The 25,955-nt window shown below is 36.8% G+C and overlaps 1 protein-coding gene across 1 annotated transcript; it reads left to right on the forward strand.

Moving 5' to 3' along the window:
• Positions 1-23,576: 23,576 nt before the first annotated feature.
• On the forward strand, positions 23,577-25,730 carry LOC141640948 (uncharacterized). Its single transcript, XM_074449627.1, has 4 exons — positions 23,577-23,817; positions 23,991-24,220; positions 24,751-25,029; positions 25,359-25,730. Exons 1-4 carry the CDS (start codon positions 23,577-23,579, stop codon positions 25,728-25,730), a joined length of 1,122 nt encoding a protein of 373 aa, XP_074305728.1.
• The last annotated feature ends 225 nt before the right edge of the window (positions 25,731-25,955 follow it).

A 25,955-nucleotide genomic window follows, 5' to 3' on the forward strand; every position in this document is an offset into this window, starting at 1 on the left:
AAAAATACATAACAAATTTATGTGACATGTGACATGTGACATATTGACAATTGACAAAAATAATATGGAATCCATATTACACAATGTGCCGAAAAATTGGAGGAGTATTAGGCTTAATATTGTGTTTATAATTAAGTGGTAAACATAATGATTAAAAGGGAGAATAGCCATGCAACCCTATTTACCTTGTGAAGGCAAACTAATGCATGCATTGGGTCTTTTTCTTCCCCTCTCCTCTCCTCTTACACGGTTGGAAAAAGAAAAAGGAAAAGGGTTTTGTCTTTTATTTTTTGCCATACACTACATGTAATAGTGTGTAAGATTATTCATTCATCCAACTTCTAAAAAGATTAAGTTTTAGAAAGATAAAATCCTCCAAAAATCCCTCTCTCAACCGGTTTTGAGAACCCAAAAAAACCAAACAATTTTGGTTCAATTTTTCACTAGATTAATATTATACTAGCTCAAATAATATTAATTAGATTAAGAGTTAGCTTTGGGTATTATTCCTAAGGAGAGATCCTACACTTGGATCTTGTTCTTCCATAAAAGGAAAGCTCAAGAACAAAAGAAAAGGAGATTTCTTTTGTGCCCATTTGAACCGAAATTTCAATGTAAGGATATGATTTCTTCTCTATTTTATTATATTGTTTGCATGCATAAAATCCGTATTTAATTTTATGACAAATTAATTTCGACATATATGAGTATGTTAGTATGTATATGAATCTACATTTCCTTCAATTGGTATCAGAGCCACGGTTGTTTGCATGCAAATCGGTTAAAAGTTTTTCCGAGTTATAAGAATAACAAATAAAACTTGTAAAATTTGTGTTATTATGAGATATCACGAAATTAATCCATGCATGTTAATATTTCTGATCCTAAAATGTTTTAGGATATTTTGGTTAATTTTTCGGATTTTTATTGTTCATAATTTACAATAATGGCATTTAAATGTGATTTTATGAGTAAAAATGTCATTTTTGGTCTAAAATTAGCTATACTTCGAATTTTCCATTGATTTTTGGATATGTTGTCACATATATTATTTTGAGATAACCTGTAAATTTTCATAATTTTTGGACTTGTTATGCTCGAAAAATGGATTTTTCATTATTAAATTCGGATTTAGGTGAAAAATAGGTTAATATGAGTTAAATTTTGAATCTGGTCATAGAAAATTAATATGTTGTCACATGCAATTTTACAAGATGTGTGTAAAATAATTGGCTATAAAGAAGTCTTTTTGCATGATTTATGGATTTTTGAAGAAAAATAGCATAAATAGTGACATTATTAGTGGAAAATTAATAAAACATAATCTATGACTTAGGAAAAACGTCTAATGTTGCATTTTATTATATTTTTCAGATCTAAAATTGAAAATTTAATGAAAATAATTTTTCCATGGTTTTATGATTATTTTATTAAAATCGATAAACCGCAACATTGTTTTTCCGGAAAAATTTCGAAATTTTTAACCTAAGATTTTGAAAATTATGAGTGTCATGGAAATTTTCCAGAATGTTCATGAGTTTAAATTTCAAATTTTGAATTTATTTGAAATTTGGTGGTTTATTTGAAGTTTAATAGCTTATTTTTGTAATTTTTAGCAATTTTATAAAATATGGGTTAATTATGGTCAAATTATTAGTGAAGACTATATTTTGAGTCCTAAGAGGTTAGGGTAATTAACTTATGCATAAATATGAGTTTATCTATTTTTGTGATTATAAAAATGTTGAAATCACGCAAATCCGTAAAAACCGAGTAATATACGATATTGGCTAATTAAAGGCGATTTAGCATAAAATTGGGCATGTTCATACATATTATAATGCTGCATTTTCTTTATGATTGTCATAATTTTAATTTATGTAATTTTGAATTATGTAATTTTACTTAGTATGGCCTTAGATTTAATTGGTATTTCCCGAAATGTATGGGAATATCGATTCGGTTGTAATTTTATTGTGATCTCGTATCACCGTTTTGTAATTTAATAGATTTATTTTATTTTAGTTACAAATGTATAATAGGAAATTATGTAATTTATTATGTAATTTTATTCATTCCGGAGTTCCAAAAGACGGATTTCTTCAAGAATGGCGATACATAAAGACGGTGTTACCTCGAGATGCGTGCCACAACCGAAGTTCAAGGGACCAATGGAGTTGGTTTCCGAATATGTAATAGATAAATGTTTTTTCTATTTTAGGAAAGGCCATACTAGGATTTATTTATCTTTATGCTTGCATTTTATTTTATGTCACATGCATCGCTAAATCGCCATAACTAAACATGCATTGTTATTTTATCGAGTTTATTGACCGTGTCAATTAGAATTATCGTAGTTCACCGCTTTAGTTCACTTAAAACGTGATAGATAATAAATTGACATGACCTCTCGCTAAAACAATTAATTGAGACATAGCCTTACCAAATAGTAGAAACCATGAAAACCTATTTCGCGAGGGAGTGCGCTCGGCCCCACCGGGGTACAAACCTTGTTACGTAGGGGAAATGGGTGATGAATGTTAATCCACCGAATTCATGTTGATAAGGGATGTATCGGCCACACCATGCCCAAGTTAATGTGGGTTTGGATCATGGACACATTTATTCGAAATTTGGATTGAACTCAACAAAAGTATTTGATAAGGGATGTATCGGCCCCACCGTGCCCTTGTCGATGTGTTTTGGGCTATAGATAATTGTTAATGTAATGTTATCGACCAAGAGTTCTAAAAGTAGAATCGATTAAACGTTAATCCACCGAGTTATATTGATAAAGGATGTATCGGCCCCACCGTGCCTAAGTCAATATGAATTTGGGTCTTGGAATCATTTATCATAGTTGGGTAGAGGTCACTATGTAAATGCCATACTTGTTTTTCAAGTATTAATAAAACGATAAATGTTAAGTTTTCCACTATTCCGTTTTTTATATTGTTCTATTTCTTTACCACAATTCATATACGATATCATTTCGATTTTGACTCAAATCTCCATTAAAACATCGTAACTAAAGACAAATATGAATTTGCTTCTAAAACCTCATATGAACCATTGCTAAGGATCTCTTGTAAAGAGTATAGATTGAAGTTATTCATTATCAAACAGGTTTTTGATTCTTGACTAACACATCTACTTACAATGGATTATTTTTCATGTACTTAAATGAATTAAGTACCTTGAAGCGATAAATTGTTTTGGTAATTAGTTTTGTCAAGAATTCGTAATTGACCAAAATAACGCAACCACTTCAATGAAAGTTTTAAGACTAAAACGAACAAATGAAGAGTGATCTTCGTGAATTCAATTTTGCTTCTCAAAAGCAAAGACTCATTGAAATAAGTGGGAGCATTCTCTTAAACCGTTAAGATGAGGACGAGGTTCAAGAAGTAAAGATAATAATGGAATTGATACAAGGTAATGTTGAAAGTAAAGTCATTGAGGAATGACGATACTAAAACCTATCAATCCCGACCAATAAAGTTTCCATTGTCTTAAATGTTAGACACAAGAAAGGAAACTGCCCCGAATTATTGAAGAATCAACAAGTTAGTTGTGGGACATCTAATGGGACCTTCTTCTTTAAATGTTTATTTGATTAAACATAAATTTTGCTAGTACCACTTAAATCAATATTAGAAACAAGTGGAGGTTTTCATCATTGTACTTGATACATAGGATGATTAGAATATGACGACTAGCAACAATAATGTCGAGAGATAGATTAATTGTGTACTCAATCTAGTTTTTGGATTTAAAGTTGTACTTAATTGTGACTATTAAGTGCATAAACTCTAAATAAGAATATAAACTTGTTAAGATACAAAAAGGGTTTTCACTTTTGTGACCCTATATACCACGATTTGATGTATGGCTAGCCCATTATCAAGGTGATTATATTCTAAAACAAACTAGAATGATATATCATGTAGATGATGTAAGATTCAAATTGGTAACCCAAGATTAAACCTTAAATTTTGGAATGATGAACGTAAAGAGTTATCGAGTACTCTTGAAACCATTAGATTGTTAATGGTATATGCGTATCTTGTATTCAAAGAAAGATGTCTCGTGCCTTTTGGTTGAAAAGGAGATCGAAGTTGTAAATCATTGATCCAAAATAGGTTGATCATTCTCTTTTATCAACGATTTAAAATCTTTAAAGAAGTTCAAAGAGTTCAAGGAATCACGATTTAGTCGTGATGGGATTATCAAAGTGAAGACTTTGATATAAGCCAAATGAAATGTGATATAATATCACAAGTTAATCTCTCTTAACACACATTATGGGATAATGTGTGGTTGGATAAGAAATAAAACGCTATTCGATATGGTTTGGACTTCAATCAAGTTACTTTGAGTTACTTGATCCTGTTGGGGATTTTATCATTTTGTCTAAATTATTTTTCCACTAAATCTAAAACAAATCATATGAGATATGAAATGGTAGGGTACCATGTTTGTAAGTTTTCAAAAGAAAAAAATGCTCATTTTTCCTTACTATAATCACGAGTACAATGGGATTGTGGCTCGTGAAGCTGTCTTTCTAGAATACAAGGTTATTTCTAGAAGACAGAGTGGGAGAAATTATTCAAGAGCCACAAAGAATGTTATGTCGCAAGAAACTGGTCTTTCTTGGCTACTTGAGACGTTTTGTGTAAGACGTTGTTTCTTCAAAACCTAAGAGGTTAAAGTCATCACTTGTTGAAGATGATGAATTCATGTTACTTTTAAGAAAGTAAAGAGCTTACAACTTACAAAGAAATTGTTTGATTCAAGTTAATTACTTCTGGAAAGTAATAAACATATGAGTTACATGAGAGTGTTTAAGTCACAACTCAATACAAGGCTTAGAGCCATGAAAATCCGAAATAAATTCCAAGTGGAATTCTTGGATATCAGAGAGAGATATCAAAGCTTGATTGGTGGCAAAGGGTTTTGCACTAGTTGAAATGCTTAAGTCTATTCGGATCTTCTAAGGAATTGTGTTTTATTATGAGATATATAGCAAGTGAATCCAAAAACTCACTTCTTCAAAGAAGAAATGTATTCGATACATGTTATGAGTTTTTGCAATCCTAAGATAATGTGCAACTTAAGAGATGGTCTTGAGTAGGACATTAATGAGTTGGAATCAATGATTTGATCATGGTATAAAATTTTATCCGATAAGTCGAGAAGTTTTGTTTATACATGAAGTTTAGTGGGAGTTACGGAAATTTTAATAGTCTTATATGTGGATGACATATTGATCATTGCGAATGATTTAAGACTTTGGAGAAATATAGTACATCTTTAATATCCTGATTTATGGAGATAAATCTACATGATATTAATGTCAAATAAGGAGTCTTATGTTGATAATATTCATGACTAGTTCAATCGAATTGAACATATTTGATTGATTCCATTTGCTTCCGCTGCCGAATCAATTAAATAGGAAATGATGTATAACACTTCATATACTTTGAGTATGATGAATTATTTCAAATCGAATTTAAGTAATATTTACCAAGTAAGCAATAAATATTACCCTTAAGTGCTTGCAGAAGCATTAAGGAAGTAAAGCAAAGTGTTTATGATGCAATGTTGTGTAAGGATGTTACACAAGTGACAATTGACAATTGAGATTGCGCATGGTTTCCGACAAAACCATAATCAAAACACATTAGGATGGTTAAGATACCATTGTGGCAATGTTAATTAAGAAGTATATTTTCTAGAATCGTTCTAGGCAATAAAGAACAATGAGTGATATTTATAACGGAAATTGAGTACACTTGTGATCATGAGATGTGCAAGAAGGATGAGTCCCGCACACTGTGAAAACAGTGGGAGCTATTCTTAGGCTAGAGGGCCTATATCTTGATTGGATCTCGACACGTACTCAGAAAGTTTTGTAATGCAAATGTATACATTACAAAGGGAAACGAGTATGTAGTAAGGTTGAGTAAGGTACAAGAAGTTGATAAAAGCTACTAACCAAAGCCTTCTCAAAGGCTAAACATGATGAGTCATGTCATTTCAATTGAATTGAAATGAACAACTACGTACTAGATCAAATTAGATTATAGAATATGAAATAGTAATCAGGCATTGACTATTCATATGTGATAATCACATTTGTCGTTCGAGTTTTATTTTAAAACTCTTTTATTATACTTTGTTACATCCAAACGGGTTGTGGAGACAATTGAACCCCGTTAAAGTGAACACGGATTAACATTGTATTTGCCCATAGTTACTTGTATGAGGTGACGTCTCGAAGTGACTAGAGTGTGATGCGATTGATGGCAAGTTCAAGTGTCATAGAGTCATGTGAGATGACTAGTCGATCACATAGGCAGACTGTTAGGAACGTTTTGTCGGGCCTTATGACCGCTTATAGAGTTCTGGCAAATTTATATAGCCTGGTCGTGGCGAGAGCTGCTATAGTATTCAAATGAGTCGATTCTTTTGACTAAAGACTATTCACCTAAGATGGCACAGTTTCAGATTAGCTTTGATTTGTGTTACTACGACCTTCGTAAATGGGGTCAAATGGGCATATTTTGGGTTATGATGGCTGTGGCTAGTCGAAGGGAATAAGTGCAATAGGAATTGTCCACCCCCTTGTCAGGGTTATAACAATATCTCAGGGCCACTCGAGGAGTAATGAACTGGAAATGCGTGGCCACGCTCGGAATGTATCTATGATAGATAAATCCGGTCAATCAGTTATTCTCCAGATCGAGGAAACCACTCTTGATATGATCACTTGCAAGTATGACCTGAAAGACACCTTGCATTGAGTGGGAGATAGTAATAGGACAAGAGAATTGGTGACGCACACTTGTCGAGGACAAGTGGGAGATTGTTGGGAAATGTGTCCTCAACAATAGTGCGATCATATGATTTAAATATCATTATTAAAATCTCATTTTAAATAATACAATTGGGAAGTATTTATACTGTCAACTGGTCAACATATATCGGTAATGATTGGCTGACTAGAGTTTGACATTACTGTCGTGTGACGGTGGTGATCAGTTGACCCCCTAGGTCATACCTATAGGGCAATACTCTTAATTGATCATTTAATTAATCGTATAATGTTACGAGTTAATTAAATTACTTGAAAAATTGACGGACGATTTTGGAAGTAAAATTTATGTATCAAATTGAAATGTGATTAAATGAGATACGGTCTGAGTAATTGAATTGTATCATTACTCGGATGAAATTATTGTTTAAGGAAACAATTAAATTTGAATGAATTATTATAAATGCGATTTATAAACGATAAAATATTTTGGTACAAGTAATTATGAATTACTAAGTCGATTTTGTATGTGACGTATTTTTGATAATACGTTGATTTTTAATATGTTAAAAATACATAACAAATTTATGTGACATGTGACATGTGACATATTGACAATTGACAAAAATAATATGGAATCCATATTACACAATGTGCCGAAAAATTGGAGGAGTATTAGGCTTAATATTGTGTTTATAATTAAGTGGTAAACATAATGATTAAAAGGGAGAATAGCCATGCAACCCTATTTACCTTGTGAAGGCAAACTAATGCATGCATTGGGTCTTTTTCTTCCCCTCTCCTCTCCTCTTACACGGTTGGAAAAAGAAAAAGGAAAAGAGTTTTGTCTTTTATTTTTTGCCATACACTACATGTAATAGTGTGTAAGATTATTCATTCATCCAACTTCTAAAAAGATTAAGTTTTAGAAAGATAAAATCCTCCAAAAATCCCTCTCTCAACCGGTTTTGAGAACCCAAAAAAACCAAACAATTTTGGTTCAATTTTTCACTAGATTAATATTATACTAGCTCAAATAATATTAATTAGATTAAGAGTTAGCTTTGGGTATTATTCCTAAGGAGAGATCCTGCACTTGGATCTTGTTCTTCCATAAAAGGAAAGCTCAAGAACAAAAGAAAGGGAGATTTCTTTTGTGCCCATTTGAACCGAAATTTTAATGTAAGGATATGATTTCTTCTCTATTTTATTATATTGTTTGCATGCATAAAATCCGTATTTAATTTTATGACAAATTAATTTCGACATATATGAGTATGTTAGTATGTATATGAATCTACATTTCCTTCATGCGCAACCCCTAGCCAAGTGTGGGTGACAATGCTTATCAGTTCCAAAGGTATAAGAATTGCAAGAATGATGAAGGCATATAAAGGCAAGGCATGAGCCATGGATCATCTGTCTACTAGGACTTCTTTTACCACCGTTTGCTGTAAAAGAGAGCCCTCTTGAGGCACGATAACTTGGAGAATCGATCTAAGATCTTTGTCATTGTCCGGACCGAGTACTAGCTATACTTAGAGGAATAAAGGAAGGGTGGCATCTCGGAAGAGAAGCCCCCAGAACGAGAAGATGGCTCTGGAATTTGGTAAAAAGAGGCTGGGCGACAATAAGGAGCCCCCAGTATAGAGGTGTTGGTTGTGGAAGGGATGTTAATTGAGGCTGGAGGGTTGAAAATTGTGATGGTTGAGATGGTTGATAATTGAGATTGAAAGTTGGAAGTGGGGATAGTTGTGTCTATGAGGACTGCCTACGTATTCATGTGAAGTGAATCAAACCAGATCGTAGTTCTGAGGTTTGGTTAATTTTGTTTGGGTGTTGTGGTTGTATCCTTCTTGTATAAGACTGCCTACGTATCCACCTGAAAAGGTGAAATCAAACCACGCTCGTAGTTCAAGTGTGTGCCTAAGCTATGTTGTTAGGACCTTAAAGTGCATGTGTCACAAGGGTAATATTCCTTTGGTGACTCGAAGAATCGATTTGAGATAACTCCCTCTGATCATAGACCAAAGAGGTATGACTAAGCTGGTAAAAATTTCCTTGTTATGTGAGCACACCTAAAAGTGGACCCTAAGGATGGTATGGGTATGTCCCGTCCTAGGTATCAAAGTATTTGAAGACTCCGTGTCTGGGTCAAGGTGAAACTGGATTGGATATTTAGAATGTGGAGCTCGGTAATATAAGGCTTTGATGAACAAATCTCTGGAGCTTGATTTTGTAGAGTTAAGGCTTAATGGGGTTATGTCTTGTAATATGGCTTGGAAATGAAGTCTCTTGGCTTGATGTAACCTGAGCACATAAAGGTAGGTTAAAATGACGTGGGATCAAGTTTCCATGTCTTGGCCCTAAAGGATGGGTATATTTGACAAGCTTGAGAGGATTCTCAAAATTCCTAACTATCTCCCTATAACGGTCTCAAGAAGGACTTACGGTATGATGTGTGAAAGGCTAAGTGACGGTGTTAGCTAACCATCTTCATTAATGTCTTGATTCTATACTGTAACTTGATTCTAAATAGACTTCAGGAGTATTCCGTTTAATATTGTTCTTGATTCAGACTCAGATTCTTGGTCTAGAATATATCTCGGCTTCTTGCTCAGATTTTTGATTCGGTTTTTTTAGGATAACATTGACTTTCGATATTGACTGGTTTGATTGAGCCTTCTTCTTTTGACTCTTTTGTCTGGGGCTATAGGCATAACTACAGCTTTGGATATTGATCTTGGTCATTTCTCTTGAATGAGCCTTTTATCTTTCATCATGGCTCATATCATCTTGGATTTGCTTGCTACCATGGATTTGGGTCAGACTAGCACCTTTGGTGTAAAACGAGTTGGTCTTTAGTAACACGGGTTGTTTATTGTGGGGAATGGGCTTGCCTTCCGTCATGGATTGTCAACAAGGGAGAAGGTCTGGATTCGTCCTAGAATCTCTTGAGATAGGCTCGTCCTAGACTAGGGTATAGCAAGGTTTCTATTGCCAGACATGGAATAGGTAAAGAAAAATGAACACAGAGTTTCAGGTTCTCTACAACTTGGAATGGAATATCATCTAAGCGCACTCACATCGAGTGTCATGCGTTGCTCGTTATTATTTTTCTTAACAAAAAAGTCTCAAATCAATTCTTGTTGTCACTTAAGAAGGATAAAATATAATATAGGATAGAATATGTGGACTGAAAAGTGTACTTTTATTGAAATGAATAATGAATGTATTTAACATAGACTCGAGGAGACACGTGACTCATGGGACAACCCCCAGATTGCCACTAGAAATGGAAATGAAGAAAGAGCTAGAACAAATATGAGACAGAAAGCCTAAGACTCGGACTCGGACTCGGACTTTGACGCTATCTTAGATCCAGACTCGTAATCATCGGCCCATGCTTGAACATTTTCTCTTCTAGCAACTGACTTCGGCATCTGACTTTGAGCATTCACCCATTTGAGCACCCCGTCCTCATTATTGGGAACATTGGAAGGATAACAGTCAAGAAGAGTTTCCTGATAAGTGGTATATCCATGAGGATTGCCTAAGCTAGCTTGTGGGTTAAAGGTTGAGAGGGACAACCTCCCACTTTCAATCATATCCTGAATGACATGTTTTAATTTGTAACATTTCTCTGTATCATGCCTTTTGCCTCTATGGTATTTGCAGTAGGCATTCTCATCCCATAACTTGGATTTCTTCTCTGGGTCAGGCGTAGGTCCTATAGGCTTCAACATTCGTTGTTCCATGAGTCTCTGAAAGGCATCGGCGTATCTAATACCAATGTTGGTAAATTTCCTAGGAGGTGTGCCCTTATTTTCGGAAGCCTTTGTAAATGAACTTGGAGAGTTTTTAGGTTTCTTTGACGAAGGGTCCATGAGGTTGCCTTTGTTGATTTTGATCCTTGGATGAGAAGAACTAGGAATGGATTGTCAACTTGTTGCTTTCTCCTTAGGACAGTCAGGTTGAGGGTTTGTCTTGATATTTTTCCTTTTGAGAAGTTGGGCATCAAGCTTCTTACCCATTTCGGTGAACTGGTTTTCTGTGTTTGAAATCTGAGAGTTTCGGCTATCAATAGCCCCCTCTATTTTGGAAAATTTGTTGTTGAAGGCAATAGAAAGCATGAGCATTCCATTTTGGATATCTTCGTCTTCGAGGACATTGATTTCTTCATTGTCACGAGGATTGAGGAGGTGATAACAGTCTAGAGATGATTCTTCGTCATGTTTAATGATATTAGACCCAAGAGGGTCGATTTTCTTAGATTGCGCGACAGAAGGAGGCTTAGGAAGCTTGCCTTCTTTGATTATATCTTGGATGGTGTGTTTAAAGAGAAAACACTCTTCAATATCATGGCCTCTACCTTGGTGATATAAGCTGTATTTGTTACCCTTCCATAGGTTCACCTGTTTCTCTAAAGGTGGATCTGTCGTCGGCCCTATTGGATGTAGCTTGCCTTGGGCAGAGAGTCTCTTCAAAGAATCGGCATAAGATATGCCTAAATCGGTAAGCACCCTTTGATGCCTCCCAGGTTTCCTTTCAGCTGTTTTCAGCTTTTTAGGACGATAGTTATTGCAAGAGGTAAGCTTTGGACGACCTAGACTAGAGGTTTCTCTAGGTGGTGTGTTCTTTTCCACCATTCCATTCTCGAGGGTGAGGACGCGAATGCTCAAATTTTCCACTGTAGCTTGAACTCCTATGACCATGGCATAAACATCTTGGAGAGACACGGTGATGGTGGCTTGAGCTGCTTCGTGACCTTGCTGATTGATGGAACTTGCTGGATTCGTACTCGACAGAAATGATGCGCATTACCAACTCGATTCGACATGGGATCACGCATACTAAGGCAACAAACAAAGGAAGGGACAAGATGACAAATCTAGACGTCGACTTGTGAAATCATGAAACGTCGTGAGCGACTTCTCGTGTTTGGACTCACGGTGTTTGACTTTAATTTAGACTCGAGTGTTGACTTTGATGGAGTGACCCTTATATGATTGACCTTATTGACGGGATTGATGGCACATGTTAATTCTAATTTGTGTTGTTCAAGACAGACTTGACTCGAGGTTCGGGTATGTGTGTCCCGAACATGTCATTAGGAGAATTCAAGAAACGGATTGATGTGTTAGCCTCGAGTGTGTTAGTCGAGGTGTGGAAATGTTTAGATCATAACTGAAATGGGGTAGGGGGTCCAAAATGACGGCGTGACGCCTTAGGACTTGATTAAACTGTAAAGGAAGACGGGTTTATGACTCGACAGAGTTCTGACTAGGATATAGTCGATTTGGATTTTGACTCTAACTTAGCCTAATTGAATTTACATATTCACATTTACATATTTTGAAAAATATTTTGTTTTTTTTTTTTCGGACTTTTTTTTTTGGTTATTTTTTTGGACTTTTTTTCTTTTTTTTTTATACGGGTTTTGAAATGGGTTTTAGGCCCGACGTTTGACTCGACACTTGGACAGGGTTTCGGCTTTGTTTTGCGCTGTTTTGAAAATGATTACATTTTGAAAAGGATTTTATTTTACAAAATTTCGTCATGGTTTTGTTTAGAAAATGGTGATCACATATGATACAAACATACAGGCATTATAACGGGATGCTGAGTGCATTTAAAATGGTTTTGGTTTAAAGGGTGGGTTGCCATACCGAACGATCAAACCCGAAGTCTGTGGAGAGGCTCGTACCAAACAAGAGTAAGGCCGATTCCTAGTCCATTTCCTCAAGTAGTGAAATTCCTTGATACAAACAAGAGTAAGTACCATGGTATAGATGACGTCAATCGCTATCCATCCTTAGGCCCAAATTAGAATTAGGACTGTTTAGACGGGAGGATTGGTCGAATGGGTTGGGTTGGGCCTAGGAAGGCCGAATGAAATGATCTAGGAAGACCGAGTTATGAAAACCGACAATTATCTTGTAAAACTATTCCCTAACCTTGTTCAAGTTTCACCCTTTGGCTACACGTAAGTGTATTATGCCCAGCGGAGTCGCCAAACTGTGGACATGGGCCACGGGGGCGCTTCGGAAACAAGCGTTTCCATTTGTGGAGTCGCCACTAATTTATTGTGGAAAATTGGAAACAGTTCGAATACCTCATGCCATGTCAAGACACGAAGTAGTGACATGAACACCAAGAACTCGTTACTCTTAGCATTCTATATCTAGAATGACTCTCGTGGATGCCAATGAACACGGATGTTCACAGAGATCTGGAGTAAGGGGTGAGGGTACGTAGTAGGAAGCTCTTTTGATCGAACACCTAATCTCGCCCGCCTCGATAGCGGCCTCTACTAATGATTAGGGAAGTTATCTATACTCGATATATCGTCGATTATATGCATGCAATGCAACATCCAAGTTTTAATCCTAGCATGTGAAGATTGATACTAAGTCGGTTAACACGTAATTTAGCATATATTAGGTCGAAGTAGGAATTTAAGCTCAATTAAAAGTGAAGGCATACAAATGATACAATAAAAGAAATACAATAGAATACAATAAAGAAAATTACAATAATTACAATGGATTCAATTGATTTATGTCGAAAATACTTCCAAAACGGATAATTTTGAGAAAGAAAAGAATAAAGGAATAAGCGAACAGGAATTGGGCGATAATACGATTAATAGTTAATTAAATACGTAAGCTAATTAATCTAGGTCAAGGCAGATTGGAAGTTCAGAGACAGAAATCAACCTGGAACAGGCGCAGCAGAGCTGCGCCCTCTGGAAGAGGCGCAGCAGTTGCTGCGTCTGTTCCAAGGGTGAGTTCTGGCTGTGAAGCCGGAACTGCGAATCGTTAATGTTAATTGGTGAATTTAAGGATTGATTACGATATTAGACTCAGATGAAAGTGATTTAATGGATTAATTACATGCGAATAGGTCATAAAAGCTATAAAAACATGGATGAGACAAATGTAAACGAATTAATTACATGAATGAAAGGTTGATTAGTGACATAGGTGAACTAAAAAGGTTAAATACGACAAATTAATGACTAATTAATGATGAATAGACAGATGGAAATATACCAAAGGTCGAATTCCAGAAACTCAATATGAAAGAATTTAATCTCTACAACCCGGATTGATTTTAATAACGAAAACCCGCAAATATTGGATTACTTGGGATTTAAGTCGGTATTTACGATGAATTATTCGTATTAATGATGATAGACAATATACATGTGAAATTATTGTGCTATTACGTCAAAGAATTGAAGAAAAAACAAAAACAAATAATGAACAACGAATTGACAGAAGACGAGGGAAGAAGAAAGGAAGCAGGAACTGCGACAGCCTCACGAAGAGGCACATCAGGTGAGTAGTTTAATCCTTTTACGGAATTAATCAATCACGTGCCGGCTTATGCAAAGTACAGGAAGGACATCCTTACGAAAAAGAATTCGATCCGGAAGCTTGAGACTATCGCCTTCACTAAGGTGAGTAGTGCAATCCTTTAAGGGAGTTCACCTCCGAAACTTAAAGATCCGGGAAGCTTCTCAATACCGTGTACCATTGGCGACACAACGATCAATAAAGCCATATGTGATCTAGGGGCTAGTGTGAGTGTTATGCCGTATTCGGTGAGTAAAAGGTTGGGGATGGGAGAGCTTAAATGTACCAACATCAGACTCCAAATGGCCTATAGATCGACGAAGACACCATTAGGGATATGAAAAGATGTTCCCGTAAGAGTTGTGAAATTTTTCATCCCGGTGGACTTTGTCATTGTTGACATGGAAGAAGACTCCAATATTCCAATCATTCTAGGTTGACCTTTCTTGCACACCGCGGGTGTGGTGATAGATGTGAAGCATGGAGAGCTCACTCTAGAGGTGGGAGATGAGAGCATAACTTTCAATCTTGACAAGACCATGAGAGCTCCCCGTTTGCATGAACCATGTTTTATGGTTGATCATTATAGCCGGAAGGATGATAGGAAGAAGTCGGAATTCCAATGGAAAAAGAAAGTTGATGATGCTCCATCAAACGAGCAAGAGAATAGCAACAAAGAGAGCTTGAAAAGCTCACCCATGACAAGTGAAGAGGATGGCCTCATTGGCGAAATCAAGAAAGGAGGAGAGTTGTCTCTATCAACTCAAGAGATTTTTAATGATAAAGTAGACGAAGTTTGCGGTCTTTGGGATGATGAGTTTGAAGGGATTTTCAATCCCTATATTGGTAATGCTATCGATCAAGACCAACATGAAGGATAACAAGTGCAAAGATCTATTGAGGATCTTTATCATGATAATGAAAAAGCTTTTGACTACTTCTTCAAGGTGTTGAGTAACATCAACAACACCTTGGCCATGCCCCCATGACATCTCACTAAGGATGAGAGTTTGGTGGAGTCCTCTCTAAACCACCATTTGTAAATATTTCTAACTCCCTAACTTGCATTTTAATTCTTACATTGCATTTTTCTTGTCATTTTTGGATTTTTATGCCTTGATCAAGATATTCATCATTTTTAGAGAAGTGAGGGAGGGACTAATGATTTTATTGATGTGTAGTGCTTTAACTTAGTGTGGGGATAGCAATTGCCTAGGCTATTCATGCCTTTGTAGTACCCCTACAATGAAGAACACGGGATTTGAAGAATGAAAATGACACGGGTTATGCAAGTGCACGGATGGACCTGAATCCGGGTAGACCAGGAGGAATCCGAGCGGCTTAAAGAGAATCCGCTCGTCTTACAGGAATCTGAGCATCTGTGGAGGAATCCGTCCGTCTAAATGAGCTGCAAAAATCAAAAAATTTGGTCTGTAAGAGAATCCGAGCGTCCCAGCTGAGAAGACGCTCGTCTGAAACTGGCCGCTCGTCTTTGTAGAAAGACGCTCGTCTTTCTGCCAGTGCACATTAAGCAAAGTTCCTGTATGAGAATCTGCTCGTCTTCAAGGAAAGCCGCTCATCCTAAATTGCAGAATCCGCTCGTCTTCTCTGAAAGACGCTCGTCTTTAGGCGAGTTTTCCTGAAGCCCATTTGAGCAGAACCGAGCGTCCCGACGGGAATCCGCTCGTCTTTCCGCTGCTGTTTTGAATTTTTCGGGTGTTTTAATACCCCTTCCCACATTCATTTCATTTATTCAAACATTCAAAAACTACCCATAAACCCCAAAACCCTCACCCTCTCCATCACCAAAAACAAGATTTCCTCAACCAAATTCCACAAAATCAAATTAAAACTTCCTCACAACAACAATTAATCACTCCTTTTGCAACAATAATTGATTCGAGCACCAAAATCTTCAACCTTTGAGTCGATTTTTGAAAAACAAAGCAAAATCCTTTCATCTTAAATCTATTTGGGTATAATTAGAAATTGAAGATTTTCAATCTTTTCTTTGTATAATCAACAATGGCAAGAACAAAAGGAGCAACAAAGGCACTCAAAGCAAAAACACTTTCAAAAAGGCAACAAATCCTTCAAGCAAGGAAAGCTTCAACGGCTATGGCGGTTTCTAATGCAAACATGGAAGTTCAACAACAAGATCCTCCCTTGGAAGCAACAACATCAACAACTCCGGAAATCGCTCAATTATCCAACTATCCGGAGGTAATTTTCATTTCTAACTCTCATAGGGATATATTTGCCAAGTATGCTAAGAAAGCCATCTTGCCCACCGAAAAGTATGACCGCGCTCCTCTTTGGGAGGCAATTTTCGGCAAGAAATTTGTGAGCTTTCATTCTTGTCGCGCTCTATTAGTCCACCATCCGGACATTAGAGTGTGGCACAAGGTCATCGGGAATACTATAATATCAAGAAATGGCACTAATGACTTTACCAAGCTCGATTGTGTTCTACTTGAGTCGGCCTTGAATGTAGGAAGGGAATTCACTAAACCCTACAATGCTTTAAGGCTTTTTATGGAAAGATGGCTTAATGTCGATTGTGGTAAGGAAGGCACCGCTCATATTTTAAATGGAGGTCTAGTTACTCTCTTGGCCAAGCACTTTGATCCAAACTTCAACAAAGATAACACCTATGTGGCAATCAAAGGGGGTCATCTCATTGATATGGACGCCATGATTAACAAGTATAAGTGGGTCAAGCATAATTCTCTTGACACCAACTATGGGTGGCTAACCAATGATGGTAGATCTTTCACTTTGCCTTCCAAAATTTGCCGATTGAGTGCCCACCGGACAAACTACCTTCTTTCACTCTCCAAGGGAGCCGAGTACATCATCCGTCAACAAAGGGGCGAGATTGAAGAGCCCTCCTCCTCCATTGTCACACTACCCTACCCATTCAAATATCAAGAGTTCAAACCCAAAGATGTTGAAGTGGGAAATGATTACATCACCCTACTCATGAGAGAACTGCATAAACAAGCTTATAATAATCGAGTAGATGCATACTTGGCCCAATATCCACCCCTCCTTCATTTAGCTAGGCAAGGACTACTTGATCCATCATGTCCTTTGCCTAGTTGGGCGGATAGGTAAGTTTTCTTTCCAAGCACATCTAGTGGTGAAAGACACGGTGAAGATGAGAATGTCGATAATGAGGTTGTTGATGATGAGGGTGTTGATGAAGAGGTAGATGAAGAAGAAGAGGCTAATGAAGATGATGAGGAAAGTGTGCAAGATCAAGGAAGTGAAGATGGGAGTGGAGATGATTCCACTTCCATGGAGGAAAATGATGACAATGATGATATGATGGAGGATTAGCAAACTTTGGAGGCTCCTACCCTCTTGAGGTTTGTCTACTTCTTTCTTTGTTTTCTTTATTTTATCTTGATCATAGTTTGGAGAGTCCTAGCAACACGAGGACTAACACCTTGGCCCCATTGAGGTGTTCTTTTTATTGTTCCCACATGAAAAATCCAAAATGACAATATATAGTTTCATGCATTGCATTTCGTGTGCATGAACTACCCCGAAATTTAAGACATTAGAAATAATGTCTACTTTAGTTTACGGAAGTACGTGCATAGCAACGGGAGGTAATCTAAATTACACTCTCCGTCATAAACAAAAGCCCATACATCATGTAGTGTAGCCTAGTATAGCTTGCATTTAGTATAGAAATCATGCATCATCTTTGCATAATTTCCTATCATATTGGCCATTGAGGACAATGCCCATATTAGTGTGGGGATGGGAAATTCTAACTTGACTTTTATTCAAAAATCCAAAAAAATCAAAAATTTCGAAAAATAAAAAAAATTGAAAAATTGAAAATCCAAAAACAAGTTCATTTCCTTTGTAGTGTAGTCTTGTATATATTGTTTGTATATATATTATGTTTGTCTATCCTTGTTCACATTGATCGACTACGCCACATCCGAGACATGAGGATATTGAAGACCGCATGGTATGATCTTTCCAATCTCCTTTTTCCTCTTTATGTTAAAGACTATGTGGCTTTATTTTGATTGATGCGGTATAAACAATGTGAATTTAGGACTTGCATTTAGATTATTTGGCATATTAGTTAGTAGAATCATATGCATTAGGATGTATATATGTTAGTTGCATCATGGCATGTAGTTGCATGTGAGAAAATTTTGTGAAACCATCTACTTGGGAAGCTTGACAAGTGTATATAGGCCCTAGTAGATGCTTTTTCTTCTTAAGACTTTGCTTGTTAGAATACTTGTAAAACACCCTAAGATGTGTCATGCTAGTATCCTTTGACCCATGGATTAAGGCCTAGTCAAGAGTACCTTGTGGTGTGATAACTCTTTGGCTACCGTTTATTCGAAGGTGACCCTTGAAACCATGCAACTATCATTCATCCATGTTTTACCATACATTTTTGTCATCAAAGGGAATAGGCACAAAAAGAAATTGATTTCAGTTCAAGAAATGAAATGAAAAGTGAAAGAAAATTTGCAAAATGCATCAAAATGAAAAGAGGAGTAACAGAAATGAAAACTCCTATGCTTCAAATATAAAGCACCCTCACTACATATGGGGTGACTTTGAAAATGTTCAAAAGAAAAATGCAAAAAGTTGAAAGTTGTCAAGTGTTGAAATGCCAAAAATCAAAAGAAATGGTAAAAAGAAAGTGTTCTCAAATGTTATATGCCACAAGAAATTGGGGGGGAAAAACAACAACAAAAGCAAACTCGCAAGTGAAACTCAAATTCTATCGATCCCTTTATCCATCGTATCCATTTTTGTGCATGGTAGAAAGGGGACGACCCTTCTTCTTGTCTAGGCAAGAGGGGGAATTCCGCGATCCTCCAGTATTTCTAACACCATAGGGAGTCTATTCTTGACAAAAGCATTTAACGATTGAGGACAAAGGTACCCTAGCTTGACACAATTTGGAGGTGATTTATTGGTATACTTCTAGGCTTAGTAGTTTGAAGAAATTGCATCTATGAAGGAGTGTGTACCCTTGAATTGCTTCCCTTGTAGATAATTTCCGCCACTTAGATAAGGAAAGTGGCTATTCTTTTGTAGATGCATCCATTACTTGATTTTATGTGCTTTAATGCTTGGATGTGTCGCCATTTTGGCAAGACCCACCTTGCCTTGGAAGAAGGCATCCTACCTCATGGTTGTCTTGTTGTGAGTTGAAGGGGCGGAGTGAGACCCGCTAATTATCTCATATAGGCTATGCTATTAGGTTAGTTTAAATAATGCTCCTAGTCTTTGTCACCTCTTTACTCGGGACGAGCGAAGGTTCGGTTTCGGGATATTTGATATGACCATTATTTGAGCTTATTTAGTCCCCGAATTAGCCTTGTTCCCATGCTTTTTAGTGCGTATTTAGGTCATTTATTGTCTTTAGTCCTTTGTTTTGCATATTCTTTGAGGTTTTGATCCCTTGGTAGGAAAGAAGTGCAAACCTTCCATTTTCATGGAAAAATAGAGCTAAATTGATTGAATTCAATGACCAAGCATCAAAGAGAAGACAAGACTAGAAGGCCTTTGTACATATTATAGTAGTTGGGCAATGATGAGAAAAGATCCTTGCATCTCCGACAAAATCCCCGAGGATTATTGGAAGAAGGAGGAAGAAAAGAAGAAGGGAAGAAGCTGACTCAGAATCCGAGCGGATTGCCCTCTGGACGCCCGTCCAAGACCAGGAATCCGAGCGTCTTCTTCAGAGGGACGCTCGTCCAAAAGCTCCACAATCCGCCCGTCCAGCCAATGAATTCTCTCGTCCAAAAGCCAGACAATCCGCTCGTCCCTTGCCTTAGACGCTCGGATTGTGTTACAGCTATTCCGTTTTCTTCTTGTTCTATGAAGGATGCGCATATCTCGGAAAGACTAGCAAAAAGTAGACTCGCATATTTTTCTGAGAGGAGCGATTCCTCAAGCACTTAATCGTCATTTAAGCCCTTAGTAAACCCTAATTTGTGTACCTAATCCCCACTATAAATACCCCATTAGTCTAATTAGATAATCATGTTCTTCTTATCAATCTTTAGTGTAGTTTATATCAATCTAATCTCTCTTTAATCTTGTAATCAACTTTTAATCAAGTCTTAATACAAATCTCATTTTCTTAATCTCTCTTTTGTTCATCTTTTATTTTGGGTAATTGAAGATTATTTGGGTTATTATTGGGAGATTGACAACCTTCCAATCAATCATCAAATACTTCTATTATTCTTTGCTTTATTATTGGAATCATTAGTAGGTATAATTCTCTTAATCCCTTTTTAATTATTGTTAATCATCTTCATTTATTCATCATGTTTTACTTTGTTGGTATGATTGACAACCTTGCTAGCATGTTCGACATGATTATGAGTGAGTAGTTTCCTTAACTAGGGTTAATGGGTAATTAGGGGAAATCAACATGGGGGATGATTCATGCTTAATATAATATGTTTTCATAGTTTATTTGCTTGCTTGTTGTGATCTCAACTTATGGACATGTTATGTTTGATGAAATGCGAGCCTATGAATCCTTGCATTTTTAACCCATCACTTACCTTTTCAATGAGACTTGTAAGACATAAACCAACTCGAGTCTCATTAGACCATGCATATAGTTGAGTAGGAAAGATTAAGTCGACTTGTAGGTGTTGTACAATCTAATCGATTCGGCTTCGGGACCCAAACTTTCCTAGGATTGTAAGATATAAACCAACTCGATCCATCACAACAATAATTGCTTGCTTATATTTTGAGAATATGTTTCTATGATCAATTCCCATGAATCCCCTATGACCCCATGACCCCCTAGTGCCTTTTATCAATTGTTCACACCCCTTTTTAATCATCTTGCTTGTTTACTTTCATTACTATTTAGTTTACTGATCTTCTATTCCAACCCCAAATTGTGACACCCCTAGACACCGCTACATACAATTGAAAATCTCACTTCAATACCCGTCCCTTGGGATGTGACATTTACTTGCCTCTTTACTAATAGTAGAGTTGTTTGTGGAGTTATAAATATTGTTTTGGTCTAGGTGCTCCTAACAACAAGTACCGAAAACTAAACCTCTCAAGAGGGCTCGACCAATTCGACCATACACATTAAAGTGTAAATAAGGTGAATAACATAGTCTATTCGATATCTTTTTCAAGAAAAAGTCACGAATCATCTTGCTTTAAATACAAGATCCGCATATTCCATGAGATTCCGAATCAAAATGGTTTGGTATACTAGTCAAAATTAGTTTCTAAATGCGATTTTCAATCAAGAATTGAGAAATGATAGGGGTCACCAACTTGAGTCTTTTATAAAATATATATGACATTTATTTCTAGTTTGAATTAGAATATAATTACCTTAATTTGTATGGTCTAACCATGAGCCTAATCGTGGTATATAAGGGCAAAACGCTTGTTTAATTTCATAATAGTGAAACCCTTTGTGTTTCAAGCAAAACTTGAATTCTATTCTTATTTAGAGTTACTGTACTTCATAACAATTATTGAGGTACAATTCTAAGTCCAAAACTAGATTGAGTACACTATAACATTTATATGTCTATGGATGAAGTGGCAACTACCTTAGTTCCACTCATGTAAATTTCTACATTTATGCTTGCTAGTCGGCATACGATTATATCAAATATTATGATGGAATCTACAAATTTGTATCAAATACTCATGATGTGATATTTAAGCAAGAATGCAATGTCAATGTCATAGATATTTAAGAAGGAATCTATTGGGGTCATACAACCAACTTCCTTGATCTTTACTTATTCTGGGTTGCATCTATTTTAGTGTCTAACACTTTCCCTTTCGAACTCGGTTCTATCTTTAACAATTCAAGATAGACACGTTCTTCTTATTGCTCCCACTCACTTCTAAGAAATTCTACTCGATGAAGACATTTCTTATTTTAATTCCTAGCTAAACCCTCATTAGGGTCAACTTTATGAAGCATTTATGGCACTTGGTCAATCAAGATTTCTAACAAATCAATTTACCAATTTATTTTCAATATTGTCATGTTCTTAACTATTTAAGTGCTTGATGACAAGTGTTTAGGTTGACCAATAAGACCTTTCAACCGTGAATGTATAGAAGACATTATCAAAACATATTTTGACTAATTATAACTTCTATTCATACTTCTTCATAAGAGATCATATATAGGTATGAAAGGAATTTTAAGATGCTAATCTTATATTACATAGGATGATTCCTATGGAGTTCTATGGAATAGAACGATTCCTTATGAAGCTAGTTCATGCCCTATTTGAACGGTCCATTTGAGGCTTTTAAAAAGAGATTCTATTTCTCTTAAGCGATAGTGGATTAATGGAGACTTCTAGTACAATCGAAATTCATATCGTATATGTATAGAAGTAATGATGTAGAACAATATTAAAACAACGAAATAGTGGGAAAACAAACATTCATCGTTATATTAGAATTGTAAACATTTTAGCAAGTTTTAACATTTATATAATGACCTCCACCCAATTATATAAATGATTCCGAGACCCAAATTCATATTAAATCGGTTGTGAGCCAATGGGCCCTCTACACCCTTACTAATATAATTTGGTAGGTTAACTCATTTAACCGATTCTACACATAGAACTCTCAGTCGATGAAATTACATTAAGTTCATCTCTAGTCCGAACCTATTGAGACAATGGTCCCTAATACTTCCCGTTGAGATCAACCAAATTTCGAAATGTAATAATTTTTTATTACTCCAATTACCTAACGTAAAAAGAAAGCACCCCGGTATAGTAAAATACCGTATTGTACCCCTAATGAAATTGGGATTCATGAGTTCCTACTATTTGGTAAGGCTAAGTCTCAATTTTATTAAAATGTGAGAGATCTTGTCAACTTATCATCTATCTCTTTTAAGTGAACTAAATTACTGATCTATCGATAATTATAATTGACAAGGTCGATGATTCGATATAAAAATGCATGAGATGTTATGACGATTTGGCATGCATGCAAACATATAAAATAAAAAATGTAAAGAAAATCAATTTCCTAGTATGGCCTTTCCTAAAAATAGAAAAACTAATTATGTAAACACTTACTCGGAAACCCAAATAATATGTAAACAAATTAAAATAATTGTATGAGAGATGGCTAGAAACCATTAAGGACATTATTCTTCTTGTTCGATCTTAACGGAGTAGTAACGTGTAGTGGTGGAAATAGTATTTCTCCCGCTTAATAACTAATTCACTTGGTGCTATAGATGGTTAACGTTAACAATAATCACAATGGCCACAACCTGGATATTGAGAGGAACAGACTTCAGGAAGAAAGTAATAGGCTTATGCAAGAAGCCCTCATGAAATTGATGAATGATAGAAACAACAATGATGGGAACAAGCAGGTGTACTCTTATTGAACGTATTGATCGCCTTCGACCTCCTAGCTTCCATGGGGTGGTTGATTCTGTAGCACTGGCAAACTGGCTTTGGGAGTGGGAAAAGTTGTTCATTATTCATGAAGTTCCAGAAGGCCGTAAGGTGGATATTGCTGCTCATTACCTGAAGGAGGATGCTGATAGATGGTGGGCAGTGGCTCGAGATACTGCTATAAATCAGCACGGATTTGGTTGGATCCAATTCAAGAATATGCTTAATTTGAGGTTTACCCTCAAGAACTTCGCATGAAAAAGCAGAGAGAGTTTATGGATTTAACTCAGGGGTCCATGTTGGTGCAGGCATACACTGAAAAGTTTAATTAACTTGCTCTGTTCGTTGGGAACATCATTCCGACGGAACAAGATCGTGTTACTTTTTATGAGCGATGTTTCACTGCCACTATCCGCACTCATATTGCTGGTGCACCGGCTGAGACTTTTCAATTCGCTTATGATCGTGCTGTAATAGTTGGTGGTGCAGTTGAAGATCTCACAAAGGAGAGTAACAAGAACCAGTCTGGGAAGAGGCCTTACGTACCACCTCCCACTTACCAGAATCAACAAAAGAAAGGAAAGTCTGATAGCCGGCCTGCTGTGAACCGGGACTTAGGACAACCAAAGAAGGAAATGATATGTTTTACGTGTCGGAAGCCATTTCATAAAGGAGAGGATTGTAAGGGGAATCCTTATACCTGCTTTAAATGCAATGCTCAGGGTCATAGGAGTTTTGAGTGCCCATAGAAACCAGCTACCACTTCCTCTATGACTACGTCATCTGGAGTCACTACAACTCCTAAGGTTGGACGGTTGTTCTTTATGAGTCGAGTTGAGGCAGAGGCGAATCCAGATGTTAATACGGGTACATTTCTTATCTGTGATCTTCCTGCTCTTTTTTTTTTTATACGGGTGCATCCATGTCGTTTGTGTCTTATTCCTTCGCCGAAAAGGCTATTCTCACTTCAAGTGCCACCGTGGATACTGTTATGTCTTTACCCACGGGGGAAGTCATTCCTTGTTCTACTCTATTCCGGGATGTCCCCATCTCCATTGCGGGGTCTATCCTTCGAGCCAACTTAATTCAATTTCATCTTGCCGACTTTGATGTCATCTTGGGCATGGACTAGCTAGCTATGTACGATGCAAGATTTCAATGTCGGGATTCTAGAATTCTTTTGAAGAGCCCATCTGGTGCTAGGATAACTTATAAAGGTGTACGAGTGAAGCAAGGGATCAAGTTGGTGTCAGCCATGAAGATGGCCAGTATGAAGAGAAAGGGGTATGAGCTGTACTTGTGTAGTGTCACTGATTTGTTAGCAACTCCCAAGTTGGAAGAAATCAGAGTGGTTCGTGACTTTGCTGATATTTTTCCTGATGAGCTTCCCAGTATTCCACCTGAAATGGATGTAGAGTTTACAATTGATTTGATTCCGGGGACAAGTCCGTTTCCAAGGCTCCGTACCGCATGGCCCCAACAGAAATGCAATAGTTAAAGAAGCAACTTCAAGAAATGATCGAGAAAGGGTTTATTAGACCGAGTGCTTCACCATGGGGTGCTCCAGTGTAATTCGTAAAGAAGAAAGATGGTAGCTTGCGTCTTTGCATAGATTATCGCGAGCCAAACCGGGTAACCATTAAGAATAGGTACCCTTTGCCGAGGATTGAGGATTTATTTGACCAATTGAAGGGTGTGAGTGTCTTCTCTAAAATTGACTTGAGATCGGGGTATCATCAGATTCCAGTTAGGAAAGAGGATATTCCTAAGACTGCTTTTAGATCCAGATATGGCCACTATGAATTCAATGTGATGTCGTTTGGGTTAACCAACGCCCCAGCTATATTCATGGACCAGATGAACCATACCTTCAGTGAATACCTTGATAAATGTGTAGTCGTGTTTATTGATGACATCTTAGTCTACTCTAAGGATGAGACGGGACATGAGACACACTTGAGGATTATTCTAGAGACACTTCAGAGACAAAAGTGGTACGCTAAGTTCTCTAAGTACGAGTTCTGGCTAAGTGAAGTGGCTTTCTTGGGTCACGTAATTTCGGGTGAAGGGGTTAAGGTGGATCCAGCTAAGATTCGAGCAGTGATGGATTAGAAAAGTCCAGTTAATGTAAATGAGGTAAGAAGCTTTTTAGGTTTGGCTGGTTACTACCGTAGGTTTGTAAAGGATTTCTCCAAGCTGGCTAGGCCAATGACTCAGCTACTAAAGAAGGAGTCGAAGTTCATTTGGACTGAATCCTGTGAGGAAGCTTACGAGGAGCTTAAGGAGTGATTAACTACGGCTCCAGTTTTGACCCTTCCCGAGGATGGCATTGATTTC

The sequence above is a fragment of the Silene latifolia genome, chromosome 2 (assembly GCF_048544455.1).
Source record: "Silene latifolia isolate original U9 population chromosome 2, ASM4854445v1, whole genome shotgun sequence".
NCBI lineage: Eukaryota > Viridiplantae > Streptophyta > Magnoliopsida > Caryophyllales > Caryophyllaceae > Silene > Silene latifolia.